Genomic DNA, 19540 nt, shown 5'->3' with positions numbered 1-19540 from the left:
TATCACTATATAATTATACTTTAGTTAGAGTTCAAACTTAATCCTTGTGTGTTTATGATAAAAGTAATCAACAAATTAATAATTAAACCTACTAAAAGTATAAATTTCTTTAAATACATTTGAAAGATATTTAAAGGAAAATAACAAAATTTTTTTTGTTATAAAAATTTAAGGTTAATTTAATTCCATCAACAAAGACATTTGTCAAGCATTTTGATAAATGATGTAGTTTATGCACAAGAATAAAATATGTGATTTTCAGTGTCTGAAAAAACACAAACCTAGTTTTAATTATATATTTTTCAACTATTTTACACTATATTCTTTGTTACTTTTTTTATTTTAGAAACCTTTATAACTATCAGTTTCTCTGTCCTCTATTGCCGCAGAAAAGGTGCAATTCCTGATGTCACAGAAAATTGAACTATAGCAGGCAAATTGCTCTGCATCAATATGATACAAGAACAAAAAACATTTTGAAATTTTTCAATGGGGTATCAGATGGTTCAAAATATTTGTTATACTAAACACCTTTCTTCATTTCAAATAATCATACTAAGGGACAACAGATAAAACATGTACAGAAAGTAAAAAAATTAGGAGTTTGCAAAAAAATACTACAGAGTGATTTTTTAGTCCTGTTACCCAATTTTAAATGTAATTTAAGAAAGGGAAATTTAGGTGGAATAAAAAATGTATTTGTTATTTACAAAAGAGATTTAATAAAAAGCTATTACTTACATAATTGTTAAAGAATATGCTCAAAATACCCACCCCTTGCGGTTACACGCACAGACTCTTTTCAGCATATTAGCAGAAACCTTTTTAAGAGTTGCATTGAAAATATTTGTGATTAAGTTTGTAATATTGACTTTAAGTTCATCAACAGTGAAGATCGTTTTTGAAGGCCTTGGACTTAATATAACTCCACAAAAAGTAGTCAGGAGATGTGAGGTCTGGGGACCTTGGAGGCCATAAGCCCTTGCTTATTGTTCAATCATCAAAGAACTCTTGCAGAAAATCCATGGTTTCTCGAGACGTGTGGCATGCAGCGCCGTCTTGCTGATCGTACTAATCGTATACAATATGGATACGATTTCAATTTTTTAGCAGCTTTCTGAACACTCGAATATGACAAACAACTTGCGTGGAAAGTTTTCATAAACCTTTCCGTGGAGAATTGAGCAATCTTATTTTCACATTCTCTACAACGCCATCTGTCAAGCGAGTTGGTCGACCACTACGTTTTCTGTCGCAAACACTACCTGTCTCTCGAAATCGGTTTGCTAGCCTTGAAATTGACATTTTTTCTGGCGGAGGAACACCAACAAATTTAATTTGAAATGATTCTTATACACTCACGTATGATTTCGTAGCAAAATATTGTTCAAGAATGAAAATTTGTTCTATGGTAAAAGACATTCTGTTTGTAACATGACCGGAAACGACACAAAAGTTTACACAGCTCAAGGAGAATCAACTCACTCTGCCGTATCTATACCGGCTGAGTAGCGCTACCAACTTTGTGTCGCAAAACAAACTTTCCCTTTCTTAGAAAAAAAATTACCAGACATTAACAATTGGGTAATAGGACTAAAAAATCACTTTGTATTTATAAGTAATTTTATGTTATTAAATCCTATTTTTCTGTATTCTGAACAAAGTAACAGCAGTACTTTCAAACTGATTTTACAAACTGGTTGAAAATAGATGTATAGTGGAATTCCTATAACCTGAATATTCAAGGGAATGAAAAAAAATTTGATTTATGGAAAATTCAAGTGAAAGAAACATACATGTTACAAAATTACTACCCACTGTAAATTCACTCTTGTAAAATATACAGCACTATTTAAGAAAATATTGCATTTTTTTCATATATAGTCTTATATCAAAGCAATATTATTACACAACATGATTCAGCATTATAAGTACAGTACACAGTACGTACTACTGGTTAGTATGTATACAAACTATATATATATAGTATGTATGCAGTTAGTAAGTTAAACTTAATTTACCTGAAGAGTATTCTATTACTGTGAAAGACACTAAACAAAATATAGGCTAATAAATAATACACACAAAAATATTATACAATTACCACATTTTTTCTAACTGACAATAAATTTATTGCAAAAAAATCATTAATGAATGAAAAATATAAAAGGCTATAAAAGAGTTATGAATAGCAAAAAATATCATTGTTGTGTTGTATATAAAATATGGTTCAGTTTCAAATTCAAGGATTGTGTTTTTGAAAGTTTTTTTCAGATAAAACAAACACAATATTAAAATTATAAAAAATAAAATGTTAAGAAATAATTGGCTTTTTTCTTTTTTTTTTTTAGAGGGGGAAAAAACGTCTATGCACTAATATCAGAAAGAATTTTTTTTTATAAAAAAATAGAAGAAACTAGACTAGTTTAAAAGACAAATAAAACAACTAATATCACAATAAAATCTAAAATAAAACTAAAAGTAAATAGAATTTAACAAAGTCTGAGATGGGTGCAAAGGGCCCATTTTTGGACTAAAAAAAAACTAAAAAACATAAAAACTCTAACATAAAATTTAAAACTAGGTTAAAAGCTAAAATAACAAAAATGAAATAAAACGTAGAACTAATATCATTAAAGACTTACAACTAATATCATAGTCGGAGGATTAAAAATACAATAAAATTTATTTAAAAGAAACATAAAAGTAAGAATAATAACAAAAAAATTTATAAAAATTAATAAAAGTCCAACAGGGTGTAAAAGACTACCTACTTGGATAACAGAATCAAAAACACAGAACCACACAGATTAAAACAAAAAACAAACATATTAAAAGCTCTTCCAATATAAAATATATACACAACAACATTAAATTTTTTGTATAAACCCAGCACTACGCAAAAATAGCATATAGTTCAGCAAGTAAACACACTCGTAATACCAGGTAGACCAAACATATAAGTTCTATCATTGACAACAAACGCACAACCAACTGTATCGTACTGTTTCGATCCTTCAGTGTATACCACTGCGTCTGGGTTCATATTGAAGAGAACACACTGAAACATTTGCTGGAAGACAGTAGGCAGTATTGATTGTTTATTAAATATTGTAAGGTCAAACATAAAATTTATAAGGTTTATTCCCCAAATTGGATATGAGCACGGATACATTGGAAAGAATGAAGGTGTGTCAACATTTATATGTGCAGTAGATGTTGGGAACAGACACCTTCAGGTGCAGTAAAACATGGCTTGGACCTTCCTACATTAGGATTTCTAAGGAATGAATCAAAAGCCACTGGCTTTTGACTCATTCTTTGGCTGTCCTTTGAGACGAGTAAAATAACATGCTAAAAGCTGGTCCTGTCAATCCTAAAGTGATGGCTTACCACAGTCTACAAGTAAGCTTGCGACAGGGCTTGATCTAAATGCACCTGTGGCAAGCATCCAGCATTTTAAGCACGGTATGTTGAGCTGAAGAGTAGGCAACACAGCCATAATCTTAACAGGAACGAACAAAGAAATAATAAAAATGTATCATACATGACCGATCGGCTCCCCAATTGGTGTTACTAACAACTCGCATCATATCTAAAAGTTAGGAACACTTTGTTTTAATTCTTTGATATGTTTGACCCAAGTAAGATGGCTATCAAAAAATACACCTAAAAACTTGATGTGGGGAGAGATATTGCTGTCTGTTCAGAAAAACTTGTGGAAAAGAAGGGTTTTGTAGCCGAGAAAAGACTACACATTTTGTTTTTTTCAGATGAAAACATAAAGCAAATAACCCTGGCCCAAGCTTCAAGGTGAGATATAGTGTTCTGTAGAAGTCTCTCTGCTGTGGGTGTTGAACAGGTCGCAATGTAAATAGCAAAATCGTTAACAAATAGAGAACATGAGACAAGTGCCTGCACACATTTGGTAATACTGTTTATGACTACAGAAAATAAATGGCACTTAATACACTACCTTGAGGCATTCCATTCTCCAAGATGACAATACCTGAAAGAGAATCGTCCACACAAACACGAAATGTTCGGTGATTTAAGAAACTCCAGATAAAAGCAAGCATATTGCCCTTGATTCCCCATTCTTTGAGGATGTTACAAATACCACAATGCCAGGTCATGCCGTATGCTGTTTTTATATCAAAGAAGATAGCAACGAGGTGCTGGCGATGTAGGAAAGCGTTTTGTATGGATGTTTCCCTTGACACTAAATGGTCAATGGAAGATCATCCTTGTTGGAAACCACAATGTTCTGGAGACAGAAGGCCATGTCTCTCCAAGTATCATGTAAGCCTGTGGTTTACCATTCTCTCCATTACTTTGCACAAAACACTTGTTAAAGAGATAGGATGGGAGCTTGATGGGTTGGTTTTGTCTTTACCAGGTTTAAGTACTGGTATAATAAAGGCTTCTGACCAGCCAGGTGGAAAGACTTGTTCGGAGAATAAACCATTGTAAATGGTCAACAGATGTTGTAGCGCCGAATTAGGAAGATGTGAAAGCATACCGAGGTGAATGTTGTCCGGTCCAGTGGAAGTGTCATGTGAGTTTTTAAGTGTGTCTGACAATTCCTTGAATACAAATAGGGCGTTTAACTCACCAATGTTTAACGATAATACTTCTATGTGAATCTTATACCTCTGAAAATCGTTATTATATGATGAAGTGAGACACACCGAGCAAAAAGATTTTGCTGAAGTGTTTGCCACAGCCAAAGATGATGAGTTCTCCTTCATCAATAAGGCCGAGAATAGATTGTTTCGGTGATCCAAAAATTGCACGGATCTTTTTCCACACAGAAAATGTGGGGAAGTGCATGAGATAGTGTTCATATATTTCATCCATGACTTCCTTTTAGTATCCAATACTCGATGGTATACCGCTCTAGCTCTGCGATATAAATTTAAATGTTCAGTTGTAGGCCTACAATTAAATTTGCATAGTGGCTGTGGTCAATTCCTAATAGCGTTTTGGCAATCATCATTCCACCATAGAGTGTAAGGACGTCTCGGATTACCCGATGTTTGTGGGATATATCTATTGAAAAAGAGGAAAGTTGGTCAAGGATGACTACACCATTGTCATACTGTGATTGGAAGGCTTTATGGTACCCATTCCAATTTGTCTTTTCAGCAATCCACCTCTATGGCCTTCTTTTCACCTCGCAATAAACACCGAAACCAATAATAATTGGTCTGCGATCGCTGCCGTGTAAGTCATCACAAACAGACCAATTAAGATGAGGGAGTAAACTTGGTGAGCATATGGAGAGGTGAATGTTAGATACAGTACCAGATGATAAAGACATGAATGTGTGTGATCCATCATTCAGTAAACAAAGGTCCAAGTCTTGTCTCACTCTGTTTAGCATATTTCCTCGAGTGGAGCAGAATCTTGAGCCCCAGGAAATATGGTGGACATTGAGGTCTCCTACTATTAATGATGGTGATGGTATTTGCATGAGGAGATTTGAAATTTCTAGAGCAGTGAACTCAGAGTTCGGTGAGAGATACAAACTGCAGATATGCAATTTGAAGGGGATGGAGACCTTTACTGCAACAGCAGGAATGAGGGTGGCTAGTTGAATCCTTGCAGCAGACACCTCATTCTTCATGAAAATAACCACTCCACCACTCCTCTACTGTCTACTAGACAGTAGTATCTCTCACAGAAATACCCTCTGAGTATTATTGGAGCTTGTTGTAGAAGATGTGTTTCTTGGAAGCACATGATTAGTAAATCATGCGCCATACTCTAATATCTTCAATGCGGGACCGAAGACCTCTAACATTCCACTGAATAAAATTCATTAGTATAGATAAATAAATTCAGGAAAGTATATAAAAATTAGTTGTACGTGATTTGGTTTTTCTTTTTTACAGAGCTCTGATGCCCTGGGGTCAGGTGATACTTCAATCATATCCTCCAGTATATGAAGTGATGGTGGGGAAGATTTAGCAGAATAGGATGCCGCAGATTACATCTCAGAGGGGGTGGTTAAGTGGGTTCCCTTAACAGGGAGCTTATTAGATGGCTTACTGCCAGCTGTGATTACCTCTGCCCGTACTGATAAAACTTTGGGAACAGGAACTTTCATAGGAATCACACTGTTGGATTCACTTACTGCAACAAAAGACTTTTTGTTCATCTCTCAGCTCTGAAATAGTGACTGTTAGTGATGCAACTTGATCAGATAACATCTGAACAAGTTTTTCTAGCTCACTGCAGGATCTGCATGGCTGATTACTTAAATTTGTAGGAGCCTGTTGTGATGTAGCAGCAGCAAAAGATACATCTGGTATAACTAGGTTCCTTGTGTTAATAGTTTTTTTATATTCTCTGCGTGCCGTTGGAAAAGATAGTTTCTGCTCGGTAAAGATTCTGAGAATTGCCTTTTCTTCCTTAAAAGTTGGGCAATCTAGGGAGCAAGCTGTATGCGAACCACTGCGATTAGCACATTTTTCATCTTCTTAGCAGTTAGTATCATTGTGGCTTTCCTTAGCACATCTACCACAGATCTCTCTTTTTGAGCAAGATATTGTAATGTGACCATACCCTTGGCATTTGAAAAATCGTCGAGGGTTTCGTAAGATGTTACAATACCACCAGGTGTAAATGTAAGAAAATCAGTGTAGGATGTTGTTGTGTAGTTGTGTAAGGGTAAATGTTGTAATTTGTGTAGTGTTCTTGGTGTAGTATATGTGTATAGTGTAAAGTGCTTAGCAGCTCAGTGTGTAGTGAGAAGAAGAGCTGCAGAGGCTAGGCCGGTGGGGACACCAATTCCCAAACTTAAAGAATAAGACTTCATCTTTTGACTCAACGAATCTTCAAACAGAATCAATGTTATCTTAACTTCCCTTAAACTTAAACTTAAACTACTGGCAGTATGCAGGGTAGTTCATCATTGTTGGTTGTTATCCGAATCAGTCTCTATAGTGTCATTCTCATTTGCCTTGGCGTTAATCATACTGATTACAATATCTTTACCAGTAGGGTATTTGGCTACTACCAATTATCTATAGAAACATAATCCTGGAAAGTTACATCGCTGGGTACTTGTAAAACGTTGGTAACTGACTGCCATTCAATAACATTGTTATCATCACTATTATTGTTACTAGAACAAAGGTTTTCACTGCTGGTCTGTTCACATTCCAACAAAATAACGGGTTGTTGTGGGTTTTTAAATCCCAACTTTTTTAAAACAGGTAAAAATTGTTAGCTCAGTCACATCATTCCAAGAGTTTTTAACTTCCCATAGACAATGAAGAAGATTAATTTTTGGTTTTTGTTTCTTTCAACCATTTCTTACGTTTTCATTATAATCCTTTTCCTGTACATTTGCTTAAAATTTTGAATTATGCTCTGATCCATTGGTTGAAGTTAAGAGGTAACATTTGGTGGAAATAAAATGCATTTTATTGATAACAATTCCTGAGGAAATGATTTTGAATGTGCCAAGCAGTTGTCAATAAATAGAAAAATCTTTCTATTTTTTGAATGATAATACTATCCAATTTAATTACCATTTTTTGAAGATTTCACTAGTAACCCATGTTTTTCTATTGGCTTCATAATACATAGACAGAGAATTAACATTAGCTAAACAACATGGTTTTCTTGATTTACCAATTAAGAGAGATTTCAACTTTTCTGTCCCTGACATATTTGCACCTAAAAGAATTGTGACGTGTCTTTACTTCGTTTCCCACCATGGCATTTATCACCTTTAAAATTTAAAGTTTTGTTAGGTAAACATTTGTAAAACAGTCCAGTTTCATCAGTGTTAATAATGTAAGACTCATTGTATGTGCTCATAATTTCTTTTAGTATACTGATCCACATATTATAAACTTCTTCATTTACACTAGCACTTTCATCACAAACATTGTTAAAAATTATTCCATGTCTATCTCTAAACTTAAGCCAACCCACACTTTGAAATCCGTACAATTGAACTGACTCGCCAAGTACTCAGCTTTTTCACATAAAATTGGTTCACTGATAGGAAAATTTTGATCACAATTGTTTTTAAAACACTCTAAAACGCTTTTTTCAACATCAAGATACTTGACAGACTTTACTCTTTTGATAATGTCTGAGTTACGAAGGCTACAACATTCTTTCAAGATATTTTCACAGTTTTTGTAAATCGTTATAAGCATGTTGAGTGGTATACTGAATTTCGATGTCATCAAGTTTTTCTTCTTTTTTCCCTCGTCTACTTCCATTATGAGCCTTATTTTATCATCTGAAAATATTTTTTAATTTCTTTTTGACATTTAAAAAAAAAGAACAGAAAGTGTAAAAACAACTAACCAAACTGAATAAAAGCTAAACCTAATTGTATAAAAACTAAACACATAAAAATCATTGTAAGGAAAGAATAAGAACATCCTTGTTTACAGTAGCAAACAAACCCAAACAGACATATGAGCTAAGATGGTCGTAAGAAGTGTCAGTTCTTATGACAAACAAGTTCCAGTGAATATATGAATTCACTTCACTCTTTACTGTATGTTGATTCATTTTTTTTGTTATCGCATAGTATAGGAATTGAATCATGTTTGTTTCACATTTATGAACTAAAAAAGATTGGTATTATAGGCCTAATGGTTGAACTTGGATATTTTATTTTATTTTTTGTAATAAACTATAAACTTAAAAAAGTAATAAACTATAAATAGTAATAATACATTGTAATAAACTATATATTGTAATAAACTACAAACTAATAAAATTTTTGTAACAATCTAACTTTTTACTTCGACTTACGGGATTTTTTTTTCAAGTTAAGGAATTTTCGTGTAACATAATACAACACGGCCGGGAATTAGAATAAATTTTGAGTTGAAGAAATTTTCGAGTTATAAGTATTCAAGTTACAGGAATTTGACTGTATTTATGAAAATGTCTAGCATAATTGAAATATGTATATAATGAAAAATAAAATTATGAACAAATATCTGGTCTTTTTATTCACTTTTTTCCTAACACTTGCAAATAGTTAGTAATGATATCAGGTGATGGTTTAAAATTTACCTAAACAACATAGTAAAACACACACACACACACACACACACACATATATATATATATATATATATATATATATATATACACACACACACATACACATGCACATACACACACACACACACACACATCAATCACAGCTATTACAGCAATCCCAAAAATTAGAAATATCCTTCCAAAATGTAGTAAAACAAAAAGAAACTGTCTGAACCCTAAGGAAAATAAAAAGACAATACTGGAAAGTTTGAATTAGTATGTAAATACTGTATAACTAAGAAAATTATCCGGTTTAAATCATATAAAGTACTTAAAAATGATTAAAATACAATTTTAGGACAAGAAAAATTGATTTAATAAATCAGTAACTTTAAAGTACCTGTGATAGCCAATATTCAAATCATAAAATGGGAAAAAAGAATTGATAACTACTATACATATAATAATCATAATTAAGCAATCACTGCAAAAGAAATATTTTCGTTTGATCTCAGTAAAAGATATTCTAATATGAAAATATTGGAATACTTTTTAAATAGCTGCATAAACCTTATTTATACCTTTGCTGTCTTTTCACCACGAAAATAGAGTTCAACAGCAACAGTGTTGCGTGGATTATGTAGATCCATCGACGTATTTGGGTCATCTTCATATTCACGTTGTAAAGCAGCTTTCAAACGACTCATTTCATTCTGTTCACCATGAACTAAAACCTAACAAATCGGTATTAATAATAAATAACAATTATCGTAATAATATGAGATTAACATTTTTATTTTGAATAAGTAAAATATAAAAGAGTGCACAAACTGAAAAAATTCTGGTTTTAATCATTATTTCATAATAGCATGAACCATGATTTATCCACTCACATTTTACATGAAAAATACATAAAACATTTAGAAAAATTAATAGTTGGCAAATGATTCTCCTTTACAGAAAAAATATTGTATGATTCACAGAACTAAAGCTTACACCCTAAACAAGAAATAATTGCAATCTCATTTCCAGATAACTCAAACATAAGTGACATATCTAGCACAACCCCATTGTAACTATCTTGTAAGGAAGCCACCTTGTACTTAACTTTTACTTACTTATCTTTTAATCCTTCTGGAAGCAGCATCTGGGACATCTCCACAAAGTACTGGATTACTTACTTAAAGCTAAATTTATAGGTAACTAAGAGAAAATAATGTATCTTAGACTGAAGTAAGTTTAATTGGGTATAATATACACCCAATAAACACACCAATCCCAAAAATCAGAAACATCCTTAAAAAATCTAGTAAAACAAGGAAAAGATACTAACTAAACTCTAAGGAAAATAAAAAGACAACACCATAAAGTTTGAATTATTATGTAAACACTGTATAACTAAGTAAAATTATTCTATTTAAATCATATAAATTAATTAAAAATTATTACAATAAATTTTTAGGACACGAAAAATTAATGAAATAAATCAGCAACTTTAAAGTTTCTGTGATAGCCAACATTCAAATCAGAAAATGAGGCAAAAGAATTGATAACATATTATCACATTATTATAAACATAATAATCATAACCAAGCAATCACTATAAAAGAAATATTTTAGTTTGATCTCAGCAAAAGATATTCTAATATGAAAATATTTGAATGCTTTTTAAATAGATGCATAAACCTTATTTATTCCTTTGCATTCTTTTCAACATGAAAATAGAGTTCAACAGCAACAGGGTTGTATGGATTATGCAGATCCATACATAATCCAATGATTATGTATCATAATGAGTATGATACATAATCATAATGATTATGATTACATATCTGATAATGAAGCATATGATCATTTGTAATGATTCTGGATTCACCAACATTACAAGCAGTTTCTCTGTTCCTAGAAATGCTAGCCGATTCATTCTTTATGCATGATAAATTTTTTTATAAATTTGTACTTTTTGTAAATTTCAAAGAAAATTATTGCTCCACTAAATTCTTTACAACACACAGGCAAATTTCAAACTTTAGTGCATCTGAATTAGGAGAAGGTTTTCTTATTTGTACAGAAATGAATATCTTCTAAATCTCTGTATTTCATTTATCCAGCTTCAGCCAACATTAATGTTTACGGGTGGATACTCGCTTATGTGAACTTGAAACCATATTGTTTCAGAAAATTAATTGTTAAGTACACATCCGGTACATTAAGCCTTCTAAGGAAAAAGTTCTCAAGAGTTGAACCGGAAAATTTGACTGTGGTTTTTGACACTGAATAACCCTGATTTTAAGTTTTGTCTTTTTAGAGATTTAGGCCCTGAAGGACAAAAAAAAACTAACCCATTTTAATGACCTTGTTACAAATAGTTTTATCATCTTCTAATAGATTCTTATAATGCAACACTTCTTGAAGTCTAATAGTATTATACTCTTAATTAATATGAAACAGTTAAAAACAAAGCTTACAATATGAGGTGGTTTCAAAATACGAATGAATTCACTAGTTTGCTGATAATCTGTATGGGCTGAAAATGAAATATAATCAACTGACATCTTTAGATTTAACTTCTGACCAGACATAGTAACTATTTCCTCAGGTTCTGATAAAATTGTTTTGGCTAATGTGCCTTCCACACAATAACCTGAAAAAAAATTAAAAAGAACAAAATTATCAATTTCAATTCACTTAAAAAAAAAAAAAAATATAATTAAATTAATTATTACAAAGGATTTTTTTTTTTTTTGTCTTCAGTCATTTGACTGGTTTGATGCAGCTCTCCAAGATTCCCTATCTAGTGCTAGTCGTTTCATTTCAGTATACCCTCTACATCCTACATCCCCAACAATTTGTTTTACATACTCCAAACGTGGCCTGCCTACACAATTTTTCCCTTTTACCTGTCCTTCCAATATTAAAGCGACTATTCCAGGATGCCTTAGTATGTGGCCTATAAGTCTGTCTCTTCTTTTAACTATATTTTTCCAAATGCTTCTTTCTTCATCTATTTGCCGCAATACCTCTTCATTTGTCACTTTATCCACCCATCTGATTTTTAACATTCTCCTATAGCACCACATTTCAAAAGCTTCTAATCTTTTCTTCTCAGATACTCCGATTGTCCAAGTTTCACTTCCATATAAAGCGACACTCCAAACATACACTTTCAAAAATCTTTTCTGACATTTAAATTAATTTTTGTTGTAAACAAATTATAAATCTTACTGAAGGCTCGTTTAGCTTGTGCTATTCGGCATTTTATATCGCTCCTGCTTCGTCCATCTTTAGTAATTTTACTTCCCAAATAACAAAATTCTTCTACCTCCATAATCTTTTCTCCTCCTATTTTTACATTCAGCGGTCCATCTTTGTTATTTCTACTACATTTCATTACTTTTGTTTTGTTCTTGTTTATTTTCATGCGATAGTTCTTGCGTAGGACTTCATCTATGCCGTTCATTGTTTCTTCTAAATCCTTTTTACTCTCGGCTAGAATTACTATATCATCAGCAAATCGTAGCATCTTTATCTTTTCACCTTGTACTGTTACTCCGAATCTAAATTGTTCTTTAACATCATTAACTGCTAGTTCCATGTAAAGATTAAAAAGTAACGGAGATAGGGAACATCCTTGTCGGACTCCCTTTCTTATTAGGGCTTCTTTCTTATGTTCTTCAATTGTTATTGTTGCAGATTGGTTCCTGTACATGTTAGCAATTGTTCTTCTATCTCTGTATTTGAACCCTAATTTTTTAAAATGCTGAACATTTTATTCCAGTCTACGTTATCGAAAGCCTTTTCTAGGTCTATAAACGCCAAGTATGTTGGTTTGTTTTTCTTTAATCTTCCTTCTACTATTAATCTGAGGCCTAAAATTGCTTCCCTTGTCCCTATACTTTTCCTGAAACCAAATTGGTCTTCTCCTAACACTTCTTCCACTCTCCTCTCAATTCTTCTGTATAAAATTCTAGTTAAGATTTTTGATGCATGACTAGTTAAACTAATTGTTCTGTATTCTTCACATTTATCTGCCCCTGCTTTCTTTGGTATCATAACTATAACGCTTTTTTTGAAGTCTGATGGAAATTCCCCATTTTCATAAATATTACACACCAGTTTGTATAATCTATCAATCGCTTCCTCACCTGCACTGCGCAGTAATTCTACAGGTATTCCGTCTATTCCAGGAGCCTTTCTGCCATTTAAATCTTTTAATGCTCTCTTAAATTCAGATCTCAGTATTGTTTCTCCCATTTCATCCTCCTCAACTTCCTCTTCTTCCTCTATAACACCATTTTCTAATTCATTTCCTCCGTATAACTCTTCAATATATTCCACCCATCTATCGACTTTACCTTTCGTATTATATATTGGTGTACCATCTTTGTTTAATACATTATTAGATTTTAATTTATGTACCCCAAAATTTTCCTTAACTTTCCTGTATGCTCCGTCTATTTTACCAATGTTCATTTCTCTTTCCACTTCTGAACACTTTTCTTTAATCCACTCTTCTTTCACCAGTTTGCACTTCCTGTTTATAGCATTTCTTAATTTATGATAGTTCCTTTTACTTTCTTCATCACTAGCATTCTTATATTTTCTACGTTCATCCATCAGCTGCAATATATCGTCTGAAACCCAAGGTTTTCTACCGGTTCTCTTTATTCCGCCTAAGTTTGCTTCTGCTGATTTAAGAATTTCCTTTTTAACATTCTCCCATTCTTCTTCTATATTTTCTACCTTATCTTTTTTACTCAGACCTCTTGCGATGTCCTCCTCAAAAATCTTCTTTACCTCCTCTTTCTCAAGCTTCTCTAAATTCCACCGATTCATCTGACACCTTTTCTTCAGGTTTTTAAATCCCAATCTACATTTCATTATCACCAAATTATGGTCGCTATCAATGTCTGCTCCAGGGTAAGTTTTGCAGTCAACGAGTTGATTTCTAAATCTTTGCTTAACCATGATATAATCTATCTGATACCTTCCAGTATCGCCTGGCTTTTTCCAAGTGTATATTCTTCTATTATGATTTTTAAATTGGGTGTTGGCAATTACTAAATTATACTTCGTGCAAAATTCTATACGTCGGTCCCCTCTTTGATTCCTTTTGCCCAGCCCGTATTCACCCACTATATTTCCTTCCTTGCCTTTTCCAATGCTTGCATTCCAATCTCCAACTATTATTAAATTTTCATCTCCTTTTACGTGTTTAATTGCTTCATCAATCTCTTCGTATACACACTCTACCTCATCATCATTATGGGCGCTTGTAGGCATATAGACGTTAACAATCGTTGTCTGTTTAGGTTTTGATTTTATCCTTATTACAATGATTCTATCGCTATGCGTTTTGAAATACTCCACTCTCCTCCCTATCTTCTTGTTCATCACGAAACCTACTCCTGCCTGCCCATTATTTGACGCTGAGTTAATTACTCTAAAATCACCTGACCAAAAGTCGCCTTCCTCTTCCCACCGAACCTCACTAATTCCTACTATATCCACATTTGTCCTACCCATTTCCCTTTTTAAATTTTCTAGCCTACCAACCTTTTTCAAGCTTCTAACATTCCACGCTCCGACTCGTAGAATGTTATTTTTTAATTTTCTGGTGACCCCTTCCTTAGTAGTCCCCACCCGGAGATCCGAACGGGGGACTATTTTACCTCCGGAATATTTTACCAAGGAAGGCGCCTCCATTATTGCTATGTGAAAATGCAGAGAGCCACATTTTCTTGGAAAAAAAGCAGCTGTAGTTTTCCATTGCTTTCAGCTGCGCAGTACTCAGAGGACTGAGTGATGTTGATACGGCCGTTTAAGTCATCCTGACTCACGCCCCTAACAACTACTGAAAGAGCTGCTGCCCTCTTTCAGGAATCATTCCTTAGTCTGGCTCTCAACAGATACCTCTCCGATATGGTTGCACCTTCGGTCCAGCTACTCTGTATCCGTGAGCACTCAAGCCCCCTCACCAACGGCAAGGTCTCATGATTCATAGAGGAGGATACAAAGGATATTCAAGGATATTCATACAAAGGATAAAATAATTATTTATTTATATAATACCTCAAATAAGTCCAGTCCAATTACAGATAACCTGTCAAAATATTCCTATTTTACAAGAAATTAATTTTTTAGTATGTGGAAAATATTGTCTGTCTGAAATTTGAACCCGAAACCTTCCAAATGAGGGTAAAAAATTACCACTGTCACAAAGTCATCTTGTATCAGCATAAAAAACTTACCAATAAAAACTTTACTAATTACTGCAAGTGTATAACATAAAAATGAAGTAAATATGTTAAGATAATTATTTTAATCCAGAGGTTAGGCAGGCATATTAGGTAAATAAATAAACCCATTTCACCTAAACCAGTTTTTCGTATGCGTATTTTTCTTTTTCCTTTTAATTTTTTTAAAGTAAATACAGCAATTTAAACAAACAATTAAAAGAAAAATACCTTATAATATCCTAAAGTACTAATGAACTTATTAACAAAATCAGTACCATTGTAATGAAGGGTTATAAAACCAAAAGCATAAAGCATAAGTTCAAAATAACTGCTAGTAAGTAAAAATAGTATGCCTGTCCTTTTATAATTCGATAATTTATAGTTCTAGAGTAATGTAATCTGATTTTACACATTCTTCAAAATTACTGAATCAGTGAGATTCATTAGATCTTTACCAATAAAACTTGAGTATTATTGATATGTATGCTAGTAAACATTTTTTTTAATGTGCCTAAAAATTAATATTTAAAAAAATAAATTATACTATAAATCTCTTGGAGTTTTTTTGTCCACGCTAATTTCAGACTCTACTGGACCGATTTCTATAAACCTCTGCATGCTCCTAGCAGATGCTGAGTAGAAGGTTTTCTACTTTGATATTGATATGTTAAAACAAACCGGCGTTAATAAAAATTTTATTCACTTACCTTCTTGATGCACTCATAAGTTAGTTTGACTGTGTGCTCCATTGCTTGCTCTGTCCCTGTATCTAATGGACTCTCTCTGAGAGTGTGTTGCATTGCTTGCTTTGCGCCTCTAAAGGACGCTACCTTAAGGTTAACCCCAATCATAATGTTGTTCTTCAATGGTGGTGTTGATCAAAAGGTTTATGGACTCATTCAGTCTACAAATCTTCCCATAAATTTGCATGATGACGCATAGTTATGTGAGTGGGTGTGATACTAGCACCAACAAACAAGCCAAGTAAATGACATAACAGCTGCAGAGTGCAAGAATTTCCAGGAGATGAAAAAACATACTCTTCCATTAACACAATTTTGAGCGAAGAGGATGCAGTTCATTACCCAACTGAATTTTTGAATCCTTTATCAGTATTAGGATTACCAGCTCACACATTAAAATTAAAAGTAGGTGTTCCAATAACACTCATGAGAAATCTGAAGCCACCACAGTTATGTAATGGAACTCACTGAAAGTTAAATTTCTACAAACATTTATCATCAAAGCAACTATTTTAACAACGCAAAGGAGAAACTGTATTTATCCCTAGAATTGCAATCATACATAGAACTTTTCATTTTAATTTAAAAGACTTCAGTTTCCAGTTAATATATGTTTTGCAATGACCATTAATAAGTCACGAAGTCAAGCTTTATGTACAGCTGATGTAGATTTATGAACTGCTGGCTTTTCTCATGGGAAACTGTATGTGGCATATTCTTGAGTAAACAAGAGTAACAAGTGCTTTATTTTGTGTGATAACACAAGAACCAAAAATGTAGTTAATAATGAGAAGCCAGTCTAAAAATGTATATAAAACACTATTTACATTATTCTACAGAAATAAATTACTATAATTTTTGTTTTCTATCATGTGATACATGATTTTAATCTGTTTCTTTGATCTGAAAACTAATTATTTATTCATTTTTTATTGTTTAACTTTGTTAATATAATTTGTAAGCTACAAATAAACAATACTAGACAAAGAATTAAATCACTTCATAGTCACATATTTTGACATCATATCTAATATTGAAGAGTAAGCCTTCATGGACAAGATTAATCATGTCTGTGGAGGTCAAAACATATAGCTGAAAACTCAGCTTTTTTTGTTTGTATTAAGCACTGGATTTAGGAATGAATTATTTTGTTCAGTCTTATTGTTATCTTAAGTTTGTTAACAGTGCAGTGCCATAATGCCTCGAAATTGTGTAAATGATGTGGATGTCTTTTGTTATGTATATGGTGATTTACCGTAAATCAAATAAAAAAATTACCTTTAATTAAAAAAGCATATCATTTGTACTTTCAGTGTAAAATTGGTGATCAGGATAAGACACGAGCTCCTCATATAGTATGCACTAACTGTTCTGTATATTTAAGAGGATGGCTGAAAGGTACACAGTAGAAGGCTTTGCCATTTGGTGTGAACCAAAGGATCATGAAACCGACTGTTACTTTTGTTTAACAAGTGTGTCTGGAATTTCTAAAAAAAACTAAACATACTATAAAATATCCTTCACTGCAATCTGCAATCAGGCTTGTACCTCACAGTAAAATTATTCCAGTTCCTGAACCACCTGTCAATGTATGTTTTGAAAGCAGTGATGAAGAATCAGGCAGTACTGAAGAAGACAACAGTGATTTTGATTTTGAATTATCTCCCAATGAGCCACATCTTATATCACAAGGTGAATTAAGGTGGTTAGGGTTTAAAATGTATCAAAAAATCAAGCTGAACTGTTAGGATCAAGACTGCAAGGTTGGAATTTACTTTTTAAAAAAAATATAAAAATTCAGGCTTTCAAAGCTGACAAAAAGAAAACTTTCTCAGTACTTTATTGATGAAAACAATTTGGTTTATTGCACAAATATTGATGAGCTTATGTTGCACTTAGGACAAGTTCATAAACTTGAGGACTGGCGCCTTTTCATAGTTTCATCCAAGTATAGTTTAAAGGTGGTTCTACTACACAATGGTAACAAATATCCTTCGATACCAATTGCTTATGGAATTAATTTTAAAGAGACGTCCATATGATGTGATGAAAGACATTCTTGAAAAAATAAATTATAATAAAAAACATAGCTGGAATGTATGTGGAGATTTGAAAGTTATAGCTATTTTGTTAGGCATGCAGTTAAGCTATACTAAGTAGATGTGTTTTCTTTGTGAATGGGACAGCTGAGCTAGGGATAAACATTATATTACGAAATAGTGGAAGAAACGAGACAACTTAACTCCAAGTGGGAAAAATATTATTCATGAGCCATTAGTAGAACCCAAAAAAATATTTTTACCCCCTCACCATATCAAGCTAGGACTAATGAAAAATTTTGTAAAAGCAACGAAGAAGGATATTCCCGAACTTTTGTACATCAGGCAGAAATTTCGGAATGTAAGTGAAGGGAAATTGAAGAAGGAATATTTGTTGGTCCTCAAATAAGAGAGTTGGTCAAAGATGTTGTACTTAACTCAATGTTAAATAATGTAGAAAGTGCAGCTTAGGCTGCATTTAAAGACGTTTGCAAAAGTTTTTCCGTTAAACAAAAATCCGACAATTATCACGATATTGTTAATCAACTTCTTACTTCATTCAGAGCTATGGGATGTAATACGTCTTTAAGAATACATTTCCTCCACTTACATCTGGATTTTTTCCTATATATCCTCGGATACGTAAGTGATGAACACGGTGAACATTTCCACCAAGACATTTTGGTGATGGAAAACCATTATAAAGGGAAATGGAATACTAACATGCTAACAGATTACTGTTGGATATTAATTCGGGATGTTCCTGAGGCTATTTATAAAAGAAAAGAATCAGTGAAATCATTCTAACATAGGTATGGCCATGCAAAATTATAAATTTGACAGATTTTAACTATATTTTCCCTTAATTTTTTTTTGAAGTGTAATTTAATTAAAACTAGGGTGATAGAAAAATTGTATTTACAGATCTGTAACGTATGCAAAAAAACAATTCAAGAAATGGTATCACACTTAGAGAAACATTAAAAAATTTTTTTGTCAATCAGTGTTATTAATGCTAAAATAAATCAATCCTATCTTACTGAAGTTCAAAAATAATACATTAATAATCTTACCAGCTATTATCACACCATTCTTTGCATCAGTGCACCAAGATTCAAATAATTCTCTGGATAAACCACTTTGCATCATACCTGGGGATGCCATTACAACACATGGCCCAATATCTTCAAAATGATCTATGCCCTAAATGAAAATTCAAGAATATAAAAATTAAACAAGCAAAAATCATAGATTCATTTGTGTTAGAACAGTTCTTAAGAATTGAAAAAATCTTTAAGTGCAGAATTTACAATGTTTATTGTTTACTAAAGTATACCATGGAAATGAGGTAACTTTTCATAGTTACTTTAAATAAATCTGTTGCTTTAGTCTCGGAACAATAATTTACATATTAATGAATCACTGCATTTCAATTCTATTACAGGATGCATTTCTAGTTTTTACTTTGTGTATATATTATTTTTGTTTTATA

The 19540-nt window shown here is 32.6% G+C and overlaps 1 protein-coding gene across 1 annotated transcript in view; it reads right to left on the bottom strand.

The window, feature by feature from the left end:
* The window catches only part of Cpsf73 (cleavage and polyadenylation specificity factor 73), an 87512-nt gene that overhangs the window by 33168 nt on the left and 34804 nt on the right, over nt 1–19540 (bottom strand). Inside the window, exons 9-11 of the mRNA XM_075380546.1 lie at nt 19122–19251; nt 11496–11671; nt 9609–9761 (exon numbers count right to left, since the gene is read on the bottom strand). Of these exons, the coding sequence (XP_075236661.1) occupies nt 9609–9761; nt 11496–11671; nt 19122–19251 (459 nt within the window). The remainder of the gene's footprint in view (nt 1–9608; nt 9762–11495; nt 11672–19121; nt 19252–19540) is intronic.

The sequence above is a fragment of the Lycorma delicatula genome, chromosome 1 (genome assembly GCF_047948215.1).
Source record: "Lycorma delicatula isolate Av1 chromosome 1, ASM4794821v1, whole genome shotgun sequence".
Lineage (NCBI taxonomy): Eukaryota > Metazoa > Arthropoda > Insecta > Hemiptera > Fulgoridae > Lycorma > Lycorma delicatula.
This window is presented reverse-complemented; position numbering and strand designations above follow the sequence as displayed.